The sequence below is a fragment of the Microcaecilia unicolor genome, chromosome 1 (genome assembly GCF_901765095.1).
Source record: "Microcaecilia unicolor chromosome 1, aMicUni1.1, whole genome shotgun sequence".
Lineage (NCBI taxonomy): Eukaryota > Metazoa > Chordata > Amphibia > Gymnophiona > Siphonopidae > Microcaecilia > Microcaecilia unicolor.
The window spans coordinates 189,379,585-189,400,341 of NC_044031.1; the positions used below are offsets into that span (position 1 = coordinate 189,379,585).

At 43.3% G+C, this 20,757-nt stretch overlaps 1 protein-coding gene across 1 annotated transcript in view; it reads right to left on the bottom strand.

The window, feature by feature from the left end:
• Window positions 1-20,757, bottom strand: part of TBX20 (T-box transcription factor 20) — a 126,675-nt gene that overhangs the window by 100,489 nt on the left and 5,429 nt on the right. Inside the window, exon 3 of the mRNA XM_030189992.1 lies at window positions 4,605-4,769. Coding sequence (XP_030045852.1) covers window positions 4,605-4,769 — 165 coding nt within the window. The remainder of the gene's footprint in view (window positions 1-4,604; window positions 4,770-20,757) is intronic.

Genomic DNA, 20,757 nt, shown 5'->3' on the forward strand with positions numbered 1-20,757 from the left:
CCAGCAATGCATGGAAAAGTGAACATTAATGTAGGAGATACTGGTTCCTAATAAAGGAAAGGCTCTATTTGTTTTTTTAAGAACTCTCTTGAGCCATTTCTGGTTGTTCATATGATAGAATATAGCATTTTCTCCAGTGATTAGAGATCTTGGAGCAAGATTAGTTTCAGAGTTCATTATAAGTACATAAGTATTGCCATACTAGGACAGATCGAAGGTCCATCAAGCCCAGCATCTTGTTTCCAACAGTGGTCAATCCAGGCCACAAGTACCTGGCAAAATCCCAAAACAGTACAATACATTTTATGCTGCTTATCCTAGAATGTGTTTCAGAAGAGGTGACTGATGAGACAACTGCAGCCTTTCTTAACTAGTTCTGGCCGATATTCAGCTGGTGACAATCAGTGTTTTTTTTAAACACTGACTGTTGCTGGCTAGATAATCCCCAGATATTCAGTGCCAGGCCATGTGCGGGCCTTGGCAGTGAACATACAGAGCTAATTTTCCTGATGCTGCCCCCAGGGCTTATACAAGTCCCAGCCAATATTCAGCCAGGCCAACATACCATTTTTTTCATACCCCCCCCCCCCCATGATTCCGCTCCCAGCCGTCCCAACAAAACCCACTTCTTCCCTTCCCCTCCAGCCTGCCACCATGATCAAAGCCCCCCTCCCCCCCGCCCCTGGAATGCCAACTTCTTCCCCAACCTTCCCTCCTCCTTGGCTGTCTAGAGGGCCTACTGGTGTCCCTGTTGGTCGTGTGGGTTGGGGGCTGGAGTGAAGGCCATTCGCTCCTGTCCCTTGCAGCTTCCCTGAAAAATGGCTACTGCAACCTCTCATGGCAGCTCGCAGCAGTACTATGTTCTAAATTAGGCCGCTTAGCTATGTGGATGCTCAGTTTCACTAAAAGGAGTGTGCCGGATGTGAGGGGAAGACAGAGCAGGGTAGGCAACGCAGCGGCACCGTACACCGGTACTAGACAGCGCTTCAGCTGGTGGGGTTGGGGACCCCCACCAGCAACACCAGGGGCCCACAAGAAATTTGGGGGGCCCAGGCCCCGTGGCCTCTTGTAGCTACGCCACTGCTTCCAACATTTCCACATGGAAGTAGCCAGGTCTATGCCATTTCAATGTGTATATTTGTGAAAAGGCTGCCCCCAATGCAGGTGCTGGCACATACATGTACACTCCTGCAGGTATTTTACAAAGGGGTCTGTGACAGTAGATCATTTTCTAAAATAATCACCAGAAATGAGCACATTAAGACCTGGATGGATGTCTCGGTTCTAATCTCTACATTCTATGTAAAATAGGGCTCTATCCCCCAGATTCCTGCATTTGTATCCCACATATTATAAGAATCAAAGTGGGCCAAACCCCTCCCCCCTAATAATTAAGACATATCTAAAATCACTCAAAATATTTTTTGATCAAATAGGTCTTCAATGATTTGCGGAACAACAAATAATTAGTCATACTTCATATAAATACCGGAATAGTGATCCATAAACTACTAGATTGGTAACTGAATGATCTTTAATGAAATCTTTTAAAGTAACACATGCTTAACTGTAGGAAAACCTAAGCTTAATGTGGAACAAAATCGAGATGAAGATCTGAAAGAAGGTATAGATAATAACTGAATGTTAGAGCTTGGCCATATAATCTTAAAAACCATACATGCAACTTTAAATTCTATATGTGCAGCAACTTGCAGCCAGTGCAGATTTATTAACAATGGTGTAACTTGATCATATTTTTTGATACCATAAATCAATTTTGCAGCCATATTCTATGTAGGTCACCAAAGTTTGGATATGGATCATCCCAGATCCGTGCACAACCTATTTATTAATGAGCCATTAACAATTAATAATTGGTGTTAATTGGCACTCATTTGGGTCTATGCGCAGCTCTGCCTTGCACCCTATTCTAAAAAATGCACTCCTAAATTTGATAACTTGTGATTCAAAATGGGTGTGGCCATGGGAGGGGCATGGGCAGGTCAGGGGCGTTTCCAGAAATTAGAAATGTTATAGAATAGGATCAATCATGCGCCCAAGTGCCATCAGTTGCAAGCCAGCATTTATGCCAGGCTGCAGTAGGATTCTATATATGGTGCCCAGGATTATGAACCCAAGTTTGTGTGTGCAAATTAATTGATTAATAAACCAGATAATATCAATAATTGGGTGCTAACAATAGAATTCGACCTCAGCGCCCATACCTTGGATGCGAGCATTTACAGTAGGGTTTCAGCAGGTGTAAGTTTGGTGCCTAAAGTTAGGCACGGGAATTGGCGCTGAACACAATTCTATAAAGGGCACACGCCCTATTTAGATCATGCTTAGTGCCGATTCTTTCCGGCGCCTAGCACCATTTATTGAATCCAGCCCCTATATCTCTACCAAAAATTGGCAGAGGCAAAAAGCATGCTTTTACCACCAGAAGCACGGGATACATGTCATCATTAAATCAATGTCAGTTAGCTAATGCAGAAGAAGAATGGAAAAAAAGATCACATAGGTGTAATTGCTTCTGGTTGTAATATCAGCACTGATAATATTATCCAAAGGATAGAACACACAATTAAGGATATAATGGGTATAACTATTAGTTAGGAATGTCCATTCATGAGTACACATTTGATTTGTATGGGCATGTTGAAATTTAAATTGGAAGGGTTTGATGTGGTCACACTGCTTGCAGTCTTTTTTCAGTCATGCTGCATTTAAATTATCGAATTCAAGTGCATTTAAATGCAGTTTGTGGTTTCAGCTTGAGTTAATACCCACACTGGAACTATTTGTATATTCTGTGCACAATAACGTATCCGCAAATCCAGCATTAACACCATGTTAACACTGGTGGTAGTTTAGAGTATCGGCCTCTTAGTAAATCTAATTCTTTCTCTGTAGCAACCAAACTCAAAAACAAGTTGTGGAAGACTTGAAGGGAAAGGATGAGGACAACGGGAACGATAATGTGCTTGTTCAACAAACTGAACTTGCACCCCACTCTTCCCTTGTTAGTGAGAACAGTGGTAATGAGAATGTCCCTTTTATTACCGACATTACAGATATGAATGACTCACTCTCAGTACCTGCCTTGTTATATGAGACCCAGCATGGACGATGTCTTTGGCACGTCAATAAACTAGCTTACGGTGTAATGCAACTTGTGGCAGCTACATCTGTGGTGAACCAAGATGCCTGCCTGCCTTCTGCTGCCCTTGATAACACTACTGCCTCTCTGCTGTTGTTGATGTATTATGTAATGTTTTGTGTGTGTGTGCATATGTGTGTATATATATATATATATATATATATATATAGAGAGAGAGAGAGAGAGAGAGAGAGATGATGCTTCATAACACTTGCATTGTTTTCGTAATACAGAAAATGTATGATGCCAGTTATGCCAAATAAGACAGCAGATGCTGTAATGAAGTTGCTGGGTAAAGCTGGTGTGGCTGACCCTGAAGTTCCAATTGAATTTACTAATTTAGTTCAAATTTTATGAAAACTTTACAGATTGTATTTATTTATTTACTTTTGCATTGAAACTACTGAAAAATTCGCAAAACTTTTGTAAGATACTTTTTTGTTTCCACAAGCATCAAACATTTCTAATGATGACCACGATTTGAGGGGCTGGTGCCTGACTTGGGAATTTCAGATGTTTCTGATTTCTGACATGTGACTCTTTTTACCCATTACGGTTAGATTTTCAGGTCTCAAAACTGATGGCTCAGAAACTAAAATCTGAATACTGTCAAAAATACTACTACTACTACTACTTGACACTTCTAAAGCGCTACTAGGGTTACGCAGCGCTGTACAATTTAACATAGAAGCACAGTCCCTGCTCAAAGGAGCTTACAATCTGAAGGACATATGTACAGTCAGTCAAATAGGGGCAGTCTAGATTTCCTGAAAGGTATAAAGGTTAGGTGCCGAAAGCAACATTGAAGAGGTGGGCTTTGAGCAAGGATTTGAAGATGGGTAGGGAGGGGGCTTGGCGTAAGGGCTCAGGAAGTTTATTCCAAGCATAGGGTGAGGCGAGGCAGAATGAGCGGAGCTTGGAGTTGGCGGTGGTGGAGAAGGGTACTGAGAGGAGGGATTTGTCCTGTGAGCGGAGGTTATGGGCGGGAACGTAAGGGGAAATGAGGGTAGAGAGGTAATGAGGGGCTGCAGACTGAGTGCATTTGTAGGTAAGAAGGAGAAGCTTGAACTGTATGTGGTATCTGATCGGAAGCCAGTGAAGTGACCTGAGAAGAGGTCAGACTCCGTTATTTCCTTTCATTGCAATTGCTATGAACAACAAATTGACCCAACCTAAAAATACTGAGAGCATGTGTATGTGTGAAGATTCTTACAACAGTCAATGTGGGAGGTGACTATTAGAATTCCTGCAGTCCTGAGTAGTTTGCTGGTGCTTTCTCACTTCATTCAGATCAGCATGTGACTGCACTCAGAAAAGTCACCACTACTGCAGCAACCAGGCATAAGTCTTGGAAAATTATCTTGGAACTATAGGACATCACATTAGATATTGCTAAGTCATTTATTGGACATTAAAGTGATTTATGTATGATTTAACAAACCTTGCAGGCAAAGGGGGGTCAGCCTTTCCAGCCACCAGCCAGGAAGATCTGTGATAGGCGTATCTGTACCTTTTATTATCCACAGGAACGATATCCATTAGTACAATGTACTTTGCCTCAGGATCAACTCCTGAAAATGAAACCCGGATGGTGGGAAACATTCTCCTGAAAAAAATAATAATAAATAAACGTAGGAGTTACATATGCTACTTGTAGAGTCTTTCTATCTCTTGAATCAGAGCCTCTGCAATGACATCAATGGTCAACCAATACAGTTATTACAATAACCTCTATATCTTTACTTGTGCAGCAGATAGATAATTCAGCATGCAGTAAACTCTATGGTTATTAAACAGGAACATCCTCTCTAATGAACATCTCACTGACAGCACGTTTGCTGACGTTTATTAACAGTGAATTCAAAGGATATTGTCAACAGCCTATTTGTGAAGATGTGAGTTATTTAAATAATGAAAGGTACACACATGCTTATACATCCACATTCTAAAATACTTTTGCGAAAGATGTCACAGGCCAATCAGTGGTGCTAAACTTTTAGCCTTGTTTTAATAGCTAGGTAATAGCTAGGAGTTACATAAGCTACTTGCAGAGTCTTCCTATCTCTTGTAGGTGCGTGTTTTGGGCATGCGCAGAATCATTTTTCAGCACACCTCCAAAAAGCCTTTTTAAAATTTTTGCCGAAAATGGATGTACAGCAAAATGAAAATTGCCGTGCGTCCGTTTTGGGTCTGAGACCTTACCGCCAGCCATTGACCGAGTGGTAAAGTCTCATGCGGTAACCGGGAGGGTAATGACCTGCACGCATCAAATGTCACTTGGCGCTCATCTGATATGTGCGTCCAAAAATAAAAATTATTTTTCGGGAGCGTGTATCGGATGCGCACCAAAAATAAAATTACCGCAAGAGCCACGAGGTAGCCGGATGGTAACTCCATTTTGGCGCATGTTGGGCATGCGTAGATGCTTTCACAGCTTAATAAAACAGCACCTTAATGCCTCTCTTTCCAGGCATTTTAAATTAGAAACTAATAAAAAAAATTGCTGAATAATTGCTTAGGAGCCATGTGGGCTCATTTTCGAAAGAGAAGGGTGCCCATCTTTCTACACAAATCGGGAGATGGGCGTACTTCTCACAGGGTCACCCAAATTGGCATAATCGAAATCAGATTTTGGGCGCCCTCAACTGCTTTCCATCGTGGGGATGACCAAAGTTCCCATGGGTGTGTCGGAAGCGTAGCGAAGGCGGGACTGGGGCGTGCTTAACACATGGGCATCCTTGGCTGATAATGGATGAACACTTGGCCGACTTTACTTGGTCTTTTTTGTTTACGACCAAGCCACAAAAATGTGCCCTAAATGACCAGATGACTACCGGAGGGAATCAGGGATGACCTCCCCCTACTCCCCCAGTGGTCACTATCCCCCTCCCAACATAAAAAAAATTTAAATATTTTTTCTAGCCTCTATACCAGCCTCAAATATCATACCCAGCTCCATGACATCAGTATGCAGGTCCCTGGAGCAGGTTTAGTAGGTACTGCAGTGCACTTCAGGCAGGCGGACCCAGGCCCATACAAAACCTACCTGTTAAACTTGTGGTGGTAAATGTGAGCCCTCCAAAACCCACCACAAACCCACTGTACCCAAATGTAGGTGCCCCCCTTCATCCCTAAGGGCTATGGTAGTGGCGTATAGTTGTGAGGAGGGGGTTTGGGGGCTCAGTACACAACGTAAGGGAGCTATGCACCTGGGAGCTTTTTCTGAAGTCCACTGTAGTGCCCCCTAGGGTGCCCGGTTGGTGTCCTGGCATGTCAGGGGGACCAATGCACTACGAATGCTGGCTCCTCCCATGACCAAAGGGCTTGGATTTGGTTGTTTCTGAGATGGGCGTCCTCGGATTCCATTATCGCCAAAAACCGGGGACGACCATCTCTAGGGATGACCATCTCTAAGGTCGACCTAAATGTGGAGATTTGGGCATCCCCGACCGTATTATTGAAACGAAAGATGGCCGCCCATCTTGTTTCGATAATATGGGTTTCCATGCCCCTTCACGGGGACGCCCTGCGAGGACGCCCTCAGGAAAACTTGGGCGCCCCATTTGATTATGCCCCTCGTGGTCTCTAAAGTAACACTTATAATGGAATCAACTGTATCATTAGGCCACTCTCTAAAATATATTTTGCAGTCCCATCAGGTCACCTGATATTCAGTTTCTGCAATTTATTCATTGGCTTGATAGTGTATTATATTATAAGAACAGAGACAGAGTGAGAGAGAGCGCAAGTGAGAGAAAAATTGGCTATAGGGCTCTTTTACCTTCTCGGTTTAGCAGATGCCGATACTTAGCATTAAAAAGTACTGTGATTGCCAACATGAAATATTTACTACTAAAAGGATTTATCAACCCACACTCAATTAATGAGGTACATCAATAATTAAATAGCAGGATGAAAAAAAATTTAGTCTAGGGGCATCAACAGAGGACCTCAAAGATGGTGAAGCCCACTATAAGGTTTTTTTGTAAAGGGGGGGGGGGGGCTAAAATGTGCCCCCTCACCTCGGGCTCTGGACCCCCCTTCCGCTGAAGTCTGGCTACGCCCCTGCTGTTTACTAAGCTGCACTAGCAGCTGCACACTAATGCCAACACAGCTTATTCATTTTGAATGGGCTGTGTCGGCATTGCCGTGCATCTTAGTAAATGGGGGGGGGGGGGGGGGGGGTTAGCATGACCTTTGCAAATATATTAGTATAATATGTTTTTTCTTAGTTAATTTATAATTTGTGTTCAGTGTCCTCCTTCAACCGTGACACATTAATAAAGTCTTGGATGCCACTGAACTGTTGGTTCAATGAATTATGGGGTTTCATTTATTAAGAGCTCAACTGTTTTGCAAGCTCAATGCACTTGAGCTCCATCCTTTTGAAAAATAAAGTACTCAGAAATGTCTCGAATTTCAGGCAGAAGTTTATGCTGCAGTAGGACATTTTTGGGTTATTTGCAAACATTTGGGGGGTCCCGTTTTTCCCAGACACTGTCCCCCGTTTACTGAAGCTTAGCTCGAGTTACCTGCAGCAGGGCCCATTTTATTCCTATGGGCCCTGCTGCAGATAACTCGAGCTAATCTTTAGTAAACAACCCCTGTGTATATATAAATATATATATGTTAATGTATCGTGTAATTTGTGATTCTGATTTTAGGTTTTAACTAATAAAGAGCAATTATTAAAAACAAAAAACAAAAACAAAACCCCATGAGGCAAAATAAATAAATTAAGTGTATTGGTTTTTCCCTAGAACTCTCTCACCTCTCCCTTGGTCTCCCAAGGATTCTCTTCTCCTTTTTTTTAATTTTACATTTGATTACTTGTGCTGACAACCTTGGGGTTGTCAGTGTCTGAGGATCTGAAGGTTAAGAACAATGTGACAAGGCGGCAGCCGTGGCCAGAAGGTTGCTAGGCTGCATAGATAGGGGTATAATCAACAGAAGAAAGGAGGTATTAATGTCCCTCTACAAGTTGTTGATGAAGCCCCACTTGGAGTATTGTGTTCTGTTTTGGAGGATGTATCTTGCTAAAGATGTAAAAAGACTGGATGCAATGCAAAGAAAAGCTACAAAAATGGTATGGGATTTGCGTTGCAAACAGTACGAGGAAAGACTTGCCGATCTAAACATGTATACCTTGGAGGAAAGGAGAAACAGGAGTGATATGATACAGACTTTCAAATATTTGAAAGGTATTAATCCGCAAATAAACCTTTTCCAGAGACGGGAAGGCAGTAGAACTAGAGGACATGAATTAAGGTTGAAGGGGGGCAGACTCAGGAGTAATGTAAGGAAGTATTTTTTTCACTGAGAGGGTGATGGATACATGGAATGCCCTCCCACAGGAGGTGGTGGAGATGAAAACGTTAATGGCATTCAAAAATGCGTGGGATAAACACAAAGGAATCCTGTTTAGCAGGAATTGATCCACGGAATCTTAGCAGAGATTGGGTGGCTGTATTTCCCTCTTCGCTTCTTTGAATATCCTATATAATAAAACGTACCTCCAAAATTCTGAAACTGAGAAAGTGAAGCCTTCAAGCCTTGAAGCATTCCTGCAACGTTCCGGAACTACGTGTCGTCAATTGAGGAGATGGAGCCTTACAGAGCGCACGAATGCTTCAAGGCTTGAAGGCTTCACTTTCTCACACACACACACACACACACACACACACACACTCACTCTCTGTCTCTCTCTCACATACACTCTCACACACTCTCTCTCTCTCTCTCTCTCTCTGACACAAGCACACACACACACACACACACACACACACACACACACACACACTCTGTCTGCCTCTCTATCTCTCACTCATTCTCTCTCACATACACACTCCATCTCTCACCCACACACTCTCTCTCAAACATACACACTCCGAGGAAAGGGGGGCATGGAACACACTGGGGAGGAGAGGGAGGGGGGCATGGAACTCGGAGGGAAGGGGGGTCCAAGAACTTGGAGGGGAGGAGAGAGAGGGAGGGAGGAGAGAGAGGGAGAGGAGAGGAGAGGCAGGGAGGGGCCTGCACCTCGGATAGAAGAGGGGCCTGTAACTCGGAGGGGAGGAGAGGGAAGGAGGGGGTCATGGAACTCGGAGCCCCCCCCACACACACTCACTCTCTGTCTCTCACATACACTCTCTCTCTCTCACACACTCACTCACTCTCACACACACATACACTCTGTCTCTCACACACTCTCTCTCTCTCTGACACAAACACACACACACTCTGTCTGTCTCTCTCTCACTCATTCTCTCTCTCACTCACACACACACACACACACACACACACACACACACACACACACACACTCCATCTCTCACACACATTTTCTCTCTCACACACACACACTCTCTCTCAAACATACACACTCTGAGGAAAACCTTGCTAGCGCCCGTTTCATTTGTGTCAGAAATGGGCCTGTTTTACTAGTAATCCAATAATCTTTTCCGTGATCCTCTTATTTAGTTCTTTTGTATTTCTTGAACAAAGCCTTTTTGCTCTTATTTTTCAGCTATTTGTTTGGAGAACCATATAGGCTTCCTGTTTCTCTTGTTTTTGTTTGCTTTCCTTGCGTAAAGATCAGTTGCCATATTTATAGTAGCCTTTAGCTTTGGCCACTGATTTTCCACTTCTCCTACGCCTTCCCATGCCAACAGCTCCTTCTTCAGGTATTCCCCCATTTTATCAAAACTAGTACATCTGAAATCCAGTACTTTGAGCTTTGTGCGTCCGCACTCCGTCTTTGTCCTTATATCAAACCATATTGTGTGATGATCACTATTACATAGGTGGGCACCCACCCGGGTATTGGAAACACTTCCTCCATTCATGAGCACTAGATCTAGCATTAACCCTTCCCTCGTGGGTTCCGTCACCAATGAGCCTCATTGATAAAGCTAGGATTGAATGGGCTCCGGGTGAAAAATTGGACATCTATAACACCATCTCTCCCCAGATAGTGGGGCTGATGGGGAAGAACACCTTCAAAGTTCCAGTAATCAGCTCCTGGAAAAATCATATTCCAGACCTATATAAAAAACTTGTCTTAATAAAGTAACACTAATGTCCAGGACTCAAATAGCAACAACCCTACCTTTGAAAGGCAGCACCCTAGAATACCAATGTACTTCCTACTGGAAAAACAGATTCCTACACAGAAATTAAACATTAGCAGAATACCTTACATCTATCCTTCCTACAGAATAGAGATAGAACCTCAAACCCAGAATAAGCAACCACTGAGAAGTCTGAATTAAATGCAACACTGGAGAAACAAATGTATTTCACTTCTGTACTATGTAAACTATAAAGTAAATCAAGGCTGTACATTTTAAGATGACATATTCCAGTTACTTAATTGAAAATAAAATATATTCTACTTTTGTTGTCTAGGCTTTGTGTTTTACTAATTTACCTGGTCCCAGCCTCTCCTTTCAACTTTTCTTGTGTTGTCCTCTTCATCTATGTTATTTTCCAGGGTCTCAGTTTTATTTCTTCTTTCTCCCTCTCTACAGCTCTCTGACATCGATTGTTCCCCTTTATTGTTTCTCTCTCTTCCGTGCATCTCCACTCAGCAGCTAGATTTTGTCCCCCTCACTCTCCACTTCTCTCGCCCTCTAGTCTTCAGTTTCCCTCTTTTCACATCTCACCTACCTATGACCTTTCTATCTTCCACTCTTGCTCCTCCCCAGCTCTCATTTATCTTCCTCCAAGTCTCATTTATTCACCAATCCCCGCTCACCCTTCTTTCTCTTACCTGCTACCCAATTTCTGCATTCCCTTTCCAGATTTGTCCCTTTCATCTATTTATTTACAGTGCCTCTCAACCCCTTTCCACCTTCTTTATGCCTTTCCCATTCTCACTCTCACCTCCTGTTTCCTCCATTGTTCCCCTCTCTCACACTGCCCTCTGTTCACATGTTTCCCGTCTTACTTCCTCTTCCTCCATTCTGAGCCCTTCTTACCACTTCCCTCCCCTTTTCCTTCTATTCTGTCCCCTTCCCTCCAGTCCACTCCACTCCACTCTCTGTTATCCTTCCCTACTTGCACTCTGAGCATCTTCTCATCACCTGCCTTCTCCTACTGCCCATCCCCAGTCCCTGCACCAACTCCTAGCCCACTCCTCCCAGCTCCAACATCAGTCTCTGCATCAGCCCTTAGCCCCCTCCTCCCAGCCCCAACATCAGACCCATGTTTAAGCCTCAATCCTTCTCTCAGCTATCAACCCCAGTCTCTATGTCAGACCCCTACCTTCAAGCCCCTTCTCTGGGGCCCAGTATTAGAGTCATTCCCCAGCCTCTGTGTTAACTGCAAGCCCCCTTCTTTTAGACCAAGCATCAGACACTTTTTTTCCAGCCCTAGTATGAGCCCCCTTCTTCCAGTCTGCCATCTACCAATATCAGCCCCTTCTGCTACCTCCAGCTGTGTCAGCCCCCAGTTCCCTTTTCTTCTCTCTCACCCCCATGCCCTGTGTCAGCCCAAAGTTCCAGCAGCAGCAGCAGCAGCAATCCCTTCTCCTTGCCCTACTATCGACATCAGTCCCTTTCCCTACCTCTCTAATGCCTTTAAATCAGCTGCAGACTGGCAGGAGTTTGCTTTTTCATTCCTGGTGCTCTGCCTGTTGGCATCATACAAGAGTTGAAATTGGAGAGCAAGTACTTTCTGTATGATACTGCAAGTACTTATCTGGGTTATCACCCTAGTGAGTGAGATTGAAGACCAGTGAGTGAGATATTTCTCATGATGCATTTGGGTTATAAATTTGGAGCAGTGGTGGAGGAACTGAGGCTTGAGGAAAGGTTGTTGCTGGCTACTCTTTTTGACAAGTACTGCCTTCATACACACCTAAAAATGGATTTCTACACATGGGTAAAACAAACTCCCAGGATTCAAGTGCAACAACATCCATGAAAAGACAACAACCTTATTTGTGAAAAGGCATCACTATAGATATTACATCAGGCTCTAAAACAACAATATACCACCTAGTGAGAAAACAGAACAGATAGGGCTACTACAGATCTCTACACAGAAATGGCATGCTAGCACAACACTGCACCTTGGTCACACGTGCAAAACAGACAGATCCTCAACAAACATGAAACAAGGGACACACATCAGTAATAGAGATATAAAGGTAACAAATGGAATTGGAAACCTCAAGAAGTTAGACTCTCTATGTACGGAAATATTAGATAAACAGAAATGGAAATCTGAGGCGCACATTTCCCAAAGCTGACTATTCCAATTAAAAAATTCAAAATAAAATACTTTTCTACTTTTATTGACTGAGCATTTTATTTTTCTGTTGTTTTGGTCTCCGTGTCTCTTCTGCTTTTCTCTGTTTTTTTTCCCCCCTATCTCTGCCCAGGTCTCCTTTTCATTTGACATTTCTTCTCTCTCCTTGTCCACCATCCATATTCCCTGGTCCAGTCTCTATCTCCCCCTTTTCACCCTCTCTTCCTTCCCCCTCCCCCTGCCATGGTCCTCCAAACTTGCTGTGGGTCGCTGGTTCTGGTACTGATGAAGACAGGCTGCCTCCAGCTAGCCACAGGGCCTTCACTCTGCCACATCCTGCCCACAGAAGTTGCATCAGAGGAAGCAGGATGCAGCAGAGGGAAGGCTCCGAGGATGGCTGGTCTGGAAGCAGACCGTATTTATCACTTCTGTTGCTGGTGACCTATGGCAAGTTTGGACTCGGAGTTGGGGGTGGGGAGGAGAAGGAGAGGGAGAGATGCTGGACCTGTAGAAGTGGTGGAAGACAAGGGAGGGAGAGACAAAGAGAGAGAAAAATAAAAGTTGGACTGTAGCGGTGGAGAGTAGGAAGCTAGTACATGAGATAAGCACACTTCAGTCCAAAAGAAGGCACCCCCGGGCATAGGCGCTGACTCCGTGGGTGCTGTGGGTGCTCGAACACCCCCAATATTTCACCCACCGGAAGTTCATTCCCTCCCTCCTCTCTTCGAGTTCCAGGCCCCCTCCCTCCGAATTTTAAAAGTCATCTTGACTTACCTCGTTGGGGCTACGGAGGCAGCAGCAGTAAAAAGCGTGCAGGCTCAGCGCTTAGTTCAGTTTTCCCTTCTCTCTCTCTCTCAGCTGTGGTCCCGCCCTCATTTCCTGTTTCCGAAAGGGTGGGACCAGAGCTGAGAGAGAGAAAAGGGAAAACTGAACTAAGCGCCGAGCGAGCCTGCACGCTTTTTACCGCTGCTGCCGCCGTAACCCCGACGAGGTAAGTCAAGATGACTTTTAAAATTTGGAGGGAGGGAGCCTGAAACTCGAAGGGAGGGACGACGACCCTGGAACTCGGAGGGAGGGACAATGACCCTGGAACTCGAAGGGAGGGACGACGACCCTGGAACTCGGAGGGGACAATGACCCTGGAACTGGGAGGGAGGGAGGGAGGGGGAGGGGGGACCCTGGAATTCAGAGGGAGAGGGACCCTGGAACTCAGAGGGAGGGGATGGGGGACCCTGGAACAGGGAGGGAGGGAGGGGGGCCTGGAACTGGGAGGGACTGGAACTGGGATGGAGGGAGGGGGACCCTGGAACAGGGAGGGAGGGAGGGAAGGAGGGAGGGAGGGGGGACCCTGGAACTTGGAGGGAGGGAGGGGGGCCTGGAACTGGGAGGGAACGGAGCCTGGAACTCAGAGGGAGGTTGAGGTAGGATGAGGGAGGGGGGACAGGGGAGGGGGAGAGGGAGGGGGATGGGGAGGGGTAGGGAGGGGGGACAAAGGTGAGGGAGGGGTAGGGAGGGGGGATGCACCACCTGTAAAAAAAAAAATTTCAGCACCCCCAATCATTTTGAAAAGTTGGCTCCTATGCCCCCAGGCTTTTTTCCTGGGTTGTTAAACAGTAGCTACACCCCTGATGAGCCTCCATATTTTATATTTCAGCACTTTGACCAATCTCATACTGTCCTTGTCCCATTGTATAACCACAGTCATCATAATTTCAGAGCAGCTGAAGAGGAAAATACATTCAACGGATGCAATTCTACAATCGTAGAATATAATCTTTCTCAAAGCAGTTGAGTCACAGAGCATTACAAACTAACCTAGAATTTCCTTTTGGACCCTCTCCCCATTTAAGATCGATTTAATAAACACTCAGTTCATTTTTTTTACTCTAATCCTGCTCATTACGATGGTTATGGACTTGTGCCATATGCTAAGTGTAGTAAAATATTGCCTTGATGGAATGCCAAAAAATATTTACAGTTGGGCTGAGGTTCCCCAATTTCCCTGCACAATGGGAATGTATTTAGCTAATACACTGCTGTCCATTCCTGTGGAATGTAATGTACATCTAGAGGAGGGATTGTAAAGATTTAGTTGTAGAACTAATGTACATCATCGTGGGAGGCAGACCACATAGAGAATTCCTAAATTTATGTATTTGTTTGTTTGTTACATTTGTACCCAACATTTTCCCACCTATTTGCAGGCTCAATGTGGCTTACATGGTACCGTAAAGGCGTTCGCCAGTCGGTTGATAAAACATACAAGGTTGAATTGTGGTCGAATGAGATAGATGTGTGTCAGGCACCGTGAAGGTTGAAGGGAATGAAGATTGTATATTGTACAGTACGATCATTGGTTGTGCTGTGTTGCTGGGTGTGGAGATTTACGTTGGATCGGTGGGATAAGCCTTTTTGAAGAGGTTGGTTTTTAGTGATTTTCTGAAGTTTAGATGGTCATGGATTGTTTTTACAGCTTTTGGGAGTCCATTCCATAGTTGTGCACTTATGTAGGAGAAGCTGGATGCGTAAGTTGTTTTGTATTTAAGTCCTTTGCAGTTTGGGTAATGTAAGTTTAGGTATGATCGTGATGATCTGATTCTGTTTCTGGTTGGTAGATCTATGAGGTCTGTCATGTATCCTGGGACTATTCCGTAGATAATTTTGTGGACAAAGGTGTAGATTTTGAAGATGATATGTTCTTTGATTGGGAGCCAGTGCAGCTTTTCTCGAAGGGGTTTGGCACTTTTGAATCGTGTTTTACCAAATATCAGCCTGGCTGCTGTGTTTTGGGCAGTCTGGAGTTTTTTTGTGAGTTGTTCTTTGCATCCCACGTAGATTCCATTGCAGTAGTCTGCATGGCTTAGGACCATTGATTGCATTAGGTTTTGAAAGATTTCCCTCAGGAAGAAAGGTTTTATTTGTTTAAGTTTCCACATTGAATAGAACATTTTCTTTATTACGGAGTTTACTTGGCTCTCAAGGGTAAGGTTGCGGTCAATTGTGACGCCGAGTATTTTTAGGCTGTCTGAGGTAGGGAGGATGTGTTCTAGGGTGTTTATGGTTGTGGGTTTGTACTTGTTATGTTGAGATGAGAGGATGAGGCAGTGTGTTTTTTTCAGTGTTCAGTTTCAGTTGGAATGAATTTGCCTAGGAGTTCATGATGTTCAGGCCGTCATTGATTTCATTGGTTATTTCTATCAAGTCATGACTGAAGGGAATGTAGATTGTGATGTCGTCTGCATAGAAGAACGGGTTGAGGCCTCAGTTGGATAGGGACTTTGCCAGTTGGATCATCATCATGTTGAAGAGTATTGGTGATAGTAGTGATCCTTGAGGTACTCCACAGGTAGCTTTCCACGGTGATGATATGTTTGAGTTTGATTTTATTCGGTAAGTTCTGGTGGTTAGAAAACCCTTTATCCAGTTAAGTACGTTCCCATCAATCCTGAAATGGCCAAGGAGTATTAGTAGTATATTGTGGTTTACCATGTTGAATGCGCTCGACATGTCGAATTGGAGGAGAAGTATACTTTAACCTGTGGCTATTTCTTGCTTGAATTTGGCCAGGAGTGTGACTAGGACAGTTTCGGTACTGGGGTGGGGGCGGAACCCTGACTGTGAGTCATATAGTATTGAGAACTTGTCCATGTATTCCGAAAGCTGTTTGGTCACCAAGCTCTCCATCAGTTTGACTACTAGTGGTATAGACGCAACTGGGCGGTAATTGGTTAGGTAGTTTGTGTTTTTCTTGGCGTCTTTTGGTGAGTAGGATGTTGCCATGTTCCTCGGGGAAGAGACCTTATTGTAGCATGAAGTTTAGGTGGGATGTGAGGTCTGCTATGAAGCGGTCAGGGGCGGATTTGAGTAGGTGACTGGGACAAATAATAACAGCAATACTACAGAGATTAAAAGCAATTTCCATATGTACCTTGAGAAATTCCTACACATAATACATCCTATGAACTCCAGAAGGATATTTTCATTGGCAACATACAGTTAGAGCCTCATTTATTAAGGTGCACTAGCATTTTTTGCGAGACCTGTGTAGATGCCCATAAGAATATTATGGGCATCTACATGCTTAGTGCGTGCTAAAAACGTTAACATGCCTCTAGTGCCTCTTTGTAAATAGAGACTTAGGGGTCCTTTTACTAAGGTGTGCTGAAAAATGACTTATTGTAGTGTAGGTGCGGGTTTTGGGCGCGTAGCAATCCATTTTTTAGTGTGCCTGTAAAAAAGGCCTTTTTTTGCCGAAAATGGACATGTGGCAAAATGAAAATTGCTGTGCATCCGTTTTAGTTCTGAGACCTTACCGCCAGCCATTGACCTAGCGGTAAAGACTCACTTGGTAACCGGGTGGTAATGACCTAAGTGTGCCAAATGGCACTTGGCGTGCGTCTGTTACGTGCACCCAAAAATAAAAAATATTTTTCAGATGCGCGTATTGGACATGCATCAAAAATGAAAGTACCGCAAGAGCCACACGGTAGTCGGGTGGTAACTGCATTTTGGCGCGCATTGGGCGTGTGTAGACACTTGTGCAGCTTAGTAAAAGGGCCCCTTAGTTTGAGAGACTAAGATCATACTCCACATATCCTGGCTTAGAGCCCAGTTTACTAAGACGCGTTAGTGTTTTTAATACACCTACAGTTAGCGCACGCGCTAACTGTGCAGGTGCCTATAGAGATATTGTAGGCGCGTACACTGTTAATGCACGTACATGGTTAACGCGCATTAAAAACATTAACACGCCTATAATGCGGCTTAGTAAACAGGGCTCTTAGTTACATGCAAAATTGACCTATTTGGAGACATTGTCCCTAGATACAATTTCTGACCTTGAACTGCTACAACATACGGGTTCGGGATGAAATCCAAATCATTGACTCATATACTAATCTAGGACCTGATAATCACTTATTAATATAATATCTGCTATACATATAAGTGGCCTAACTTTGAATTTTCAGTGGCAATACATGGATACTGCCACTGAAAATTCCTACAGACCATTTCAAGAGGAATAGCCCAATGATTAGTACAGTGGGTTGATTGCAGGTCCCTGTGACCCTGAACATGTCACTTAGGGGGCTTACCACTTGCTCTTTCGGGACTACCGCCGGCCCAACGCAGCCACTGGTGATACTCCCGCCCCGAGCGTGCACCATTTCCGGAGGAAAAAAGAAACCCCACGGAAATGGCTTGCATGGTGGTAACTCGGTGGTAATCACACCGTGTTAATGTGGGAGCCCTTGTTGCCATCTCAGTGGGTGGCGGTAAGGGCTCCCCATCGCATGGCTATACAGTAAGACTTCTCTTACCGCATGGCTATGAGTGCTAGGGGCTTTTTTACCTGCTGTGGTAAAAAGGGCCCTGGTGCACAGGAAAAAACGGCCCCCACTGCCAGTGCAGGGCCCATTTTCCTGCAGCTTGGTAAAAGGGCCCCTTACACCTCTATTGCCCCAGGTTCAAAAACTTAACTTGTAAGCTCACCAGGGACAAAGTGCAGTACCTGTATATTATTATTATTATTTGTTACATTTATACCCCACACTTTCCCACCTATTTGCAGGCTCAATGTGGCTTACAAGGTATTGTAATGGCGATTGCTATTGTATATAATATGTAAACTGCTTTAAGCAGTGTATCAAATGCATGGCCTATACCCACTAAGCAGATAATTCTGGGGAGGAGTAAGAGGGGTATCATGAGCATTCTACCCAGCAATATTTAGCCACTATTGTTGTGGTTATATAGATAAATATGTCAGCAAAAAGGCAGTTGTAAATATATCCGTAGAGCTATATGGATAGTTTCTGAATATCTGAATATCACCAGCTCTCACTATAGGCATTGTGGCTTTCATGAATGGTAGCACTGAATGAATATGTATATATAATATTTAAACTCTATAGTCTATTTAAACTCTATAGTCTATATTTAACAAGAAGAGCTGTGGGTGACATTGAATATTGATCTGCAAGTGGTTTCATGGGCAGCATGCTCAGATTTCTATAGGTTGTGCTAATAAGGTAATAGGGAAACCTATTTCCATGAAGGCAGCATACAGTAAGCACGACACCTAATGAATCACAACCTCAATTCCTATAACAACTTTCCAGGAAGAAAGCCAGTTTCTGCTCTTTTTTTGTTAATTAACAGAGATTATATGTCAGTGCTGAAAAGAGGGGGGAGGGGGGACACACACATTCCACCAGATTCTATATAACATGCAGCAAGTAGCACATATTAAATTGTCTGCATGGCCAATTTATGTGCACTACTCAGTTGGGTAACGAGCCAATCAGTAGTGATAATTGACCCATAACAAACAATCACTAATTGCAATAATTGGAATTTATATGTGCTGTTTACACATAATCTAAAAAGAGGCTGCATAACCTGTAACATGTGGAGCTGAAAAGGGGGCATGGCCATTGGCGTGTTGAAAGCATTACTTTAATTTATGTGTATTGTTATAGAATTCAGGGGAATGTGCCTACATTTAGACATGTGTATTTACACCAGATGTTCAGTGGCAGAAATGGCTGTGCCTAAATGTAGGCAAATTCCCCTGGCCTATGCGCTATTATATAAAACAAATCTTAGTGTAGATGCATTTTATAGAATAGCGCTATGGCTTGATTCTATATATAATGCCTAAAATTAACATGCGTTAAGGCAATTATGCCTAAGCGTATTCTAAATACCACTCATAAATCTACGTGTGGTACTTAGAATTCGCTTTGGCATAGTTCATGTGATAAATCTATGCATGTCCATTTACACCAATGAAAACCTGGCATAGATCCCTGCACGCAGATTTATGCGCACTGACCCACATTTTATAATAATGCGCGTAGATTTTGGAATGCCCACGAAACACCCATTTCCACACCCCTAAGCATGCCCATTTTTGCCTGCACGTATTAGAATGTAGGTGCAGTACATTACAGAATACGCTTAGCAATGTATGCGCGTAAATTCTAATTTTTGCCAGTTAGTGCTCGTTATTGCTTGCTAAGAGCTGTTAAAAATGCTTAACAGCTTGTTGCAACAATTAATCTATGTACACATAGAATACACCTAGATTTACATGCAGAACTCCAGGCGCACTATATAGAATCCACGGGTATATGCATTATTCAGACATGCCTATATTTTAGATGCGATTTACAGAATCTAGCCCATTATGTCTCAAAGGCATTAGATTCAAGGAAAAGAACTTTGTTTCCTACAGAGATCAAAGAAAACAAAATTCTAACTCTCAGCATTTGCCACTAGATCTCAATCTGAGAAGCACTGTTTCATCTCTAGTCTACAAACTCTTTGTTTGAATATCTCTATTGTAATTTACCAAAGGTAAGCTGCAAAATTCAAACAATATGATAAACAAAATCATTGACAAAAGACAACTTTCAAATATCCTCTCAAGTATCATTCAACTGTACACTGCCCACTTGTTTACCCTTTTCCTCAAGTATCTTCTCATATTTCCTAAGTAGACAAACTCAATTCTGCCATAAATTGACATGCACATCACAATTGCTCTTCCAATGATTTACAATAATCTTCAAGGCAACTGTGTCTAAGAATTAAAAAAAAAAAACCAAAACAGATTTTGGAATTGTAGCATGAAAAATTGAAGACTTTCAAATAATTTTCTTAAAAACAAATTTATTGTCAATACACAAACCCCTTGATTCTCTATATGGTGCCAAGATTTCAGTGCTAAAAGTTTTCAATCTGTGTGTAAATTAATTTGCTTATGAGTCAATTAATTTATGCTATCAATTATTGCAGTTAATTAGCGATAATTGAAATTTACATGCATATCTCCCTGTAACCTATGTTATATCCCCACGTGCCTAAATCCCCTAGCATGCAACTCAAAAGGGGGTGTGGCCAAGGGAGTGGCAGCAGCATTCCTAAAATTGTCACATAGAGTTACTGAATAGTCCTATTTCTGAGCCAAAACGCCTATAGTTGGGTGCCAGCATTTACACCAGGTTTCAGTGGCGTAAATACCAGTGTCCAACTTTTGGTGCAGAAATGGGTTGTTAAGAACCATTATATAAATGATGCCCAACCCAGAGCACTGTTTATGGACTAGCACTCTGCGCCAATATTTTCTGTACCAAAATCTCAGTGCCATTTATAGAATGCCCTCTACCATATCACTAATCCATTGCAACACGTCCTTCCAGAAGACTGGAAAATTGGGACATTCATAAACCAAATGAGACAAAGTCCTAACAGAGCCCCTTACAAGACCAGCAAGAATCACTGGAGATACTCCTACTTTTTTTTTTAATATGAATCAATAAACTCTATAATTAATT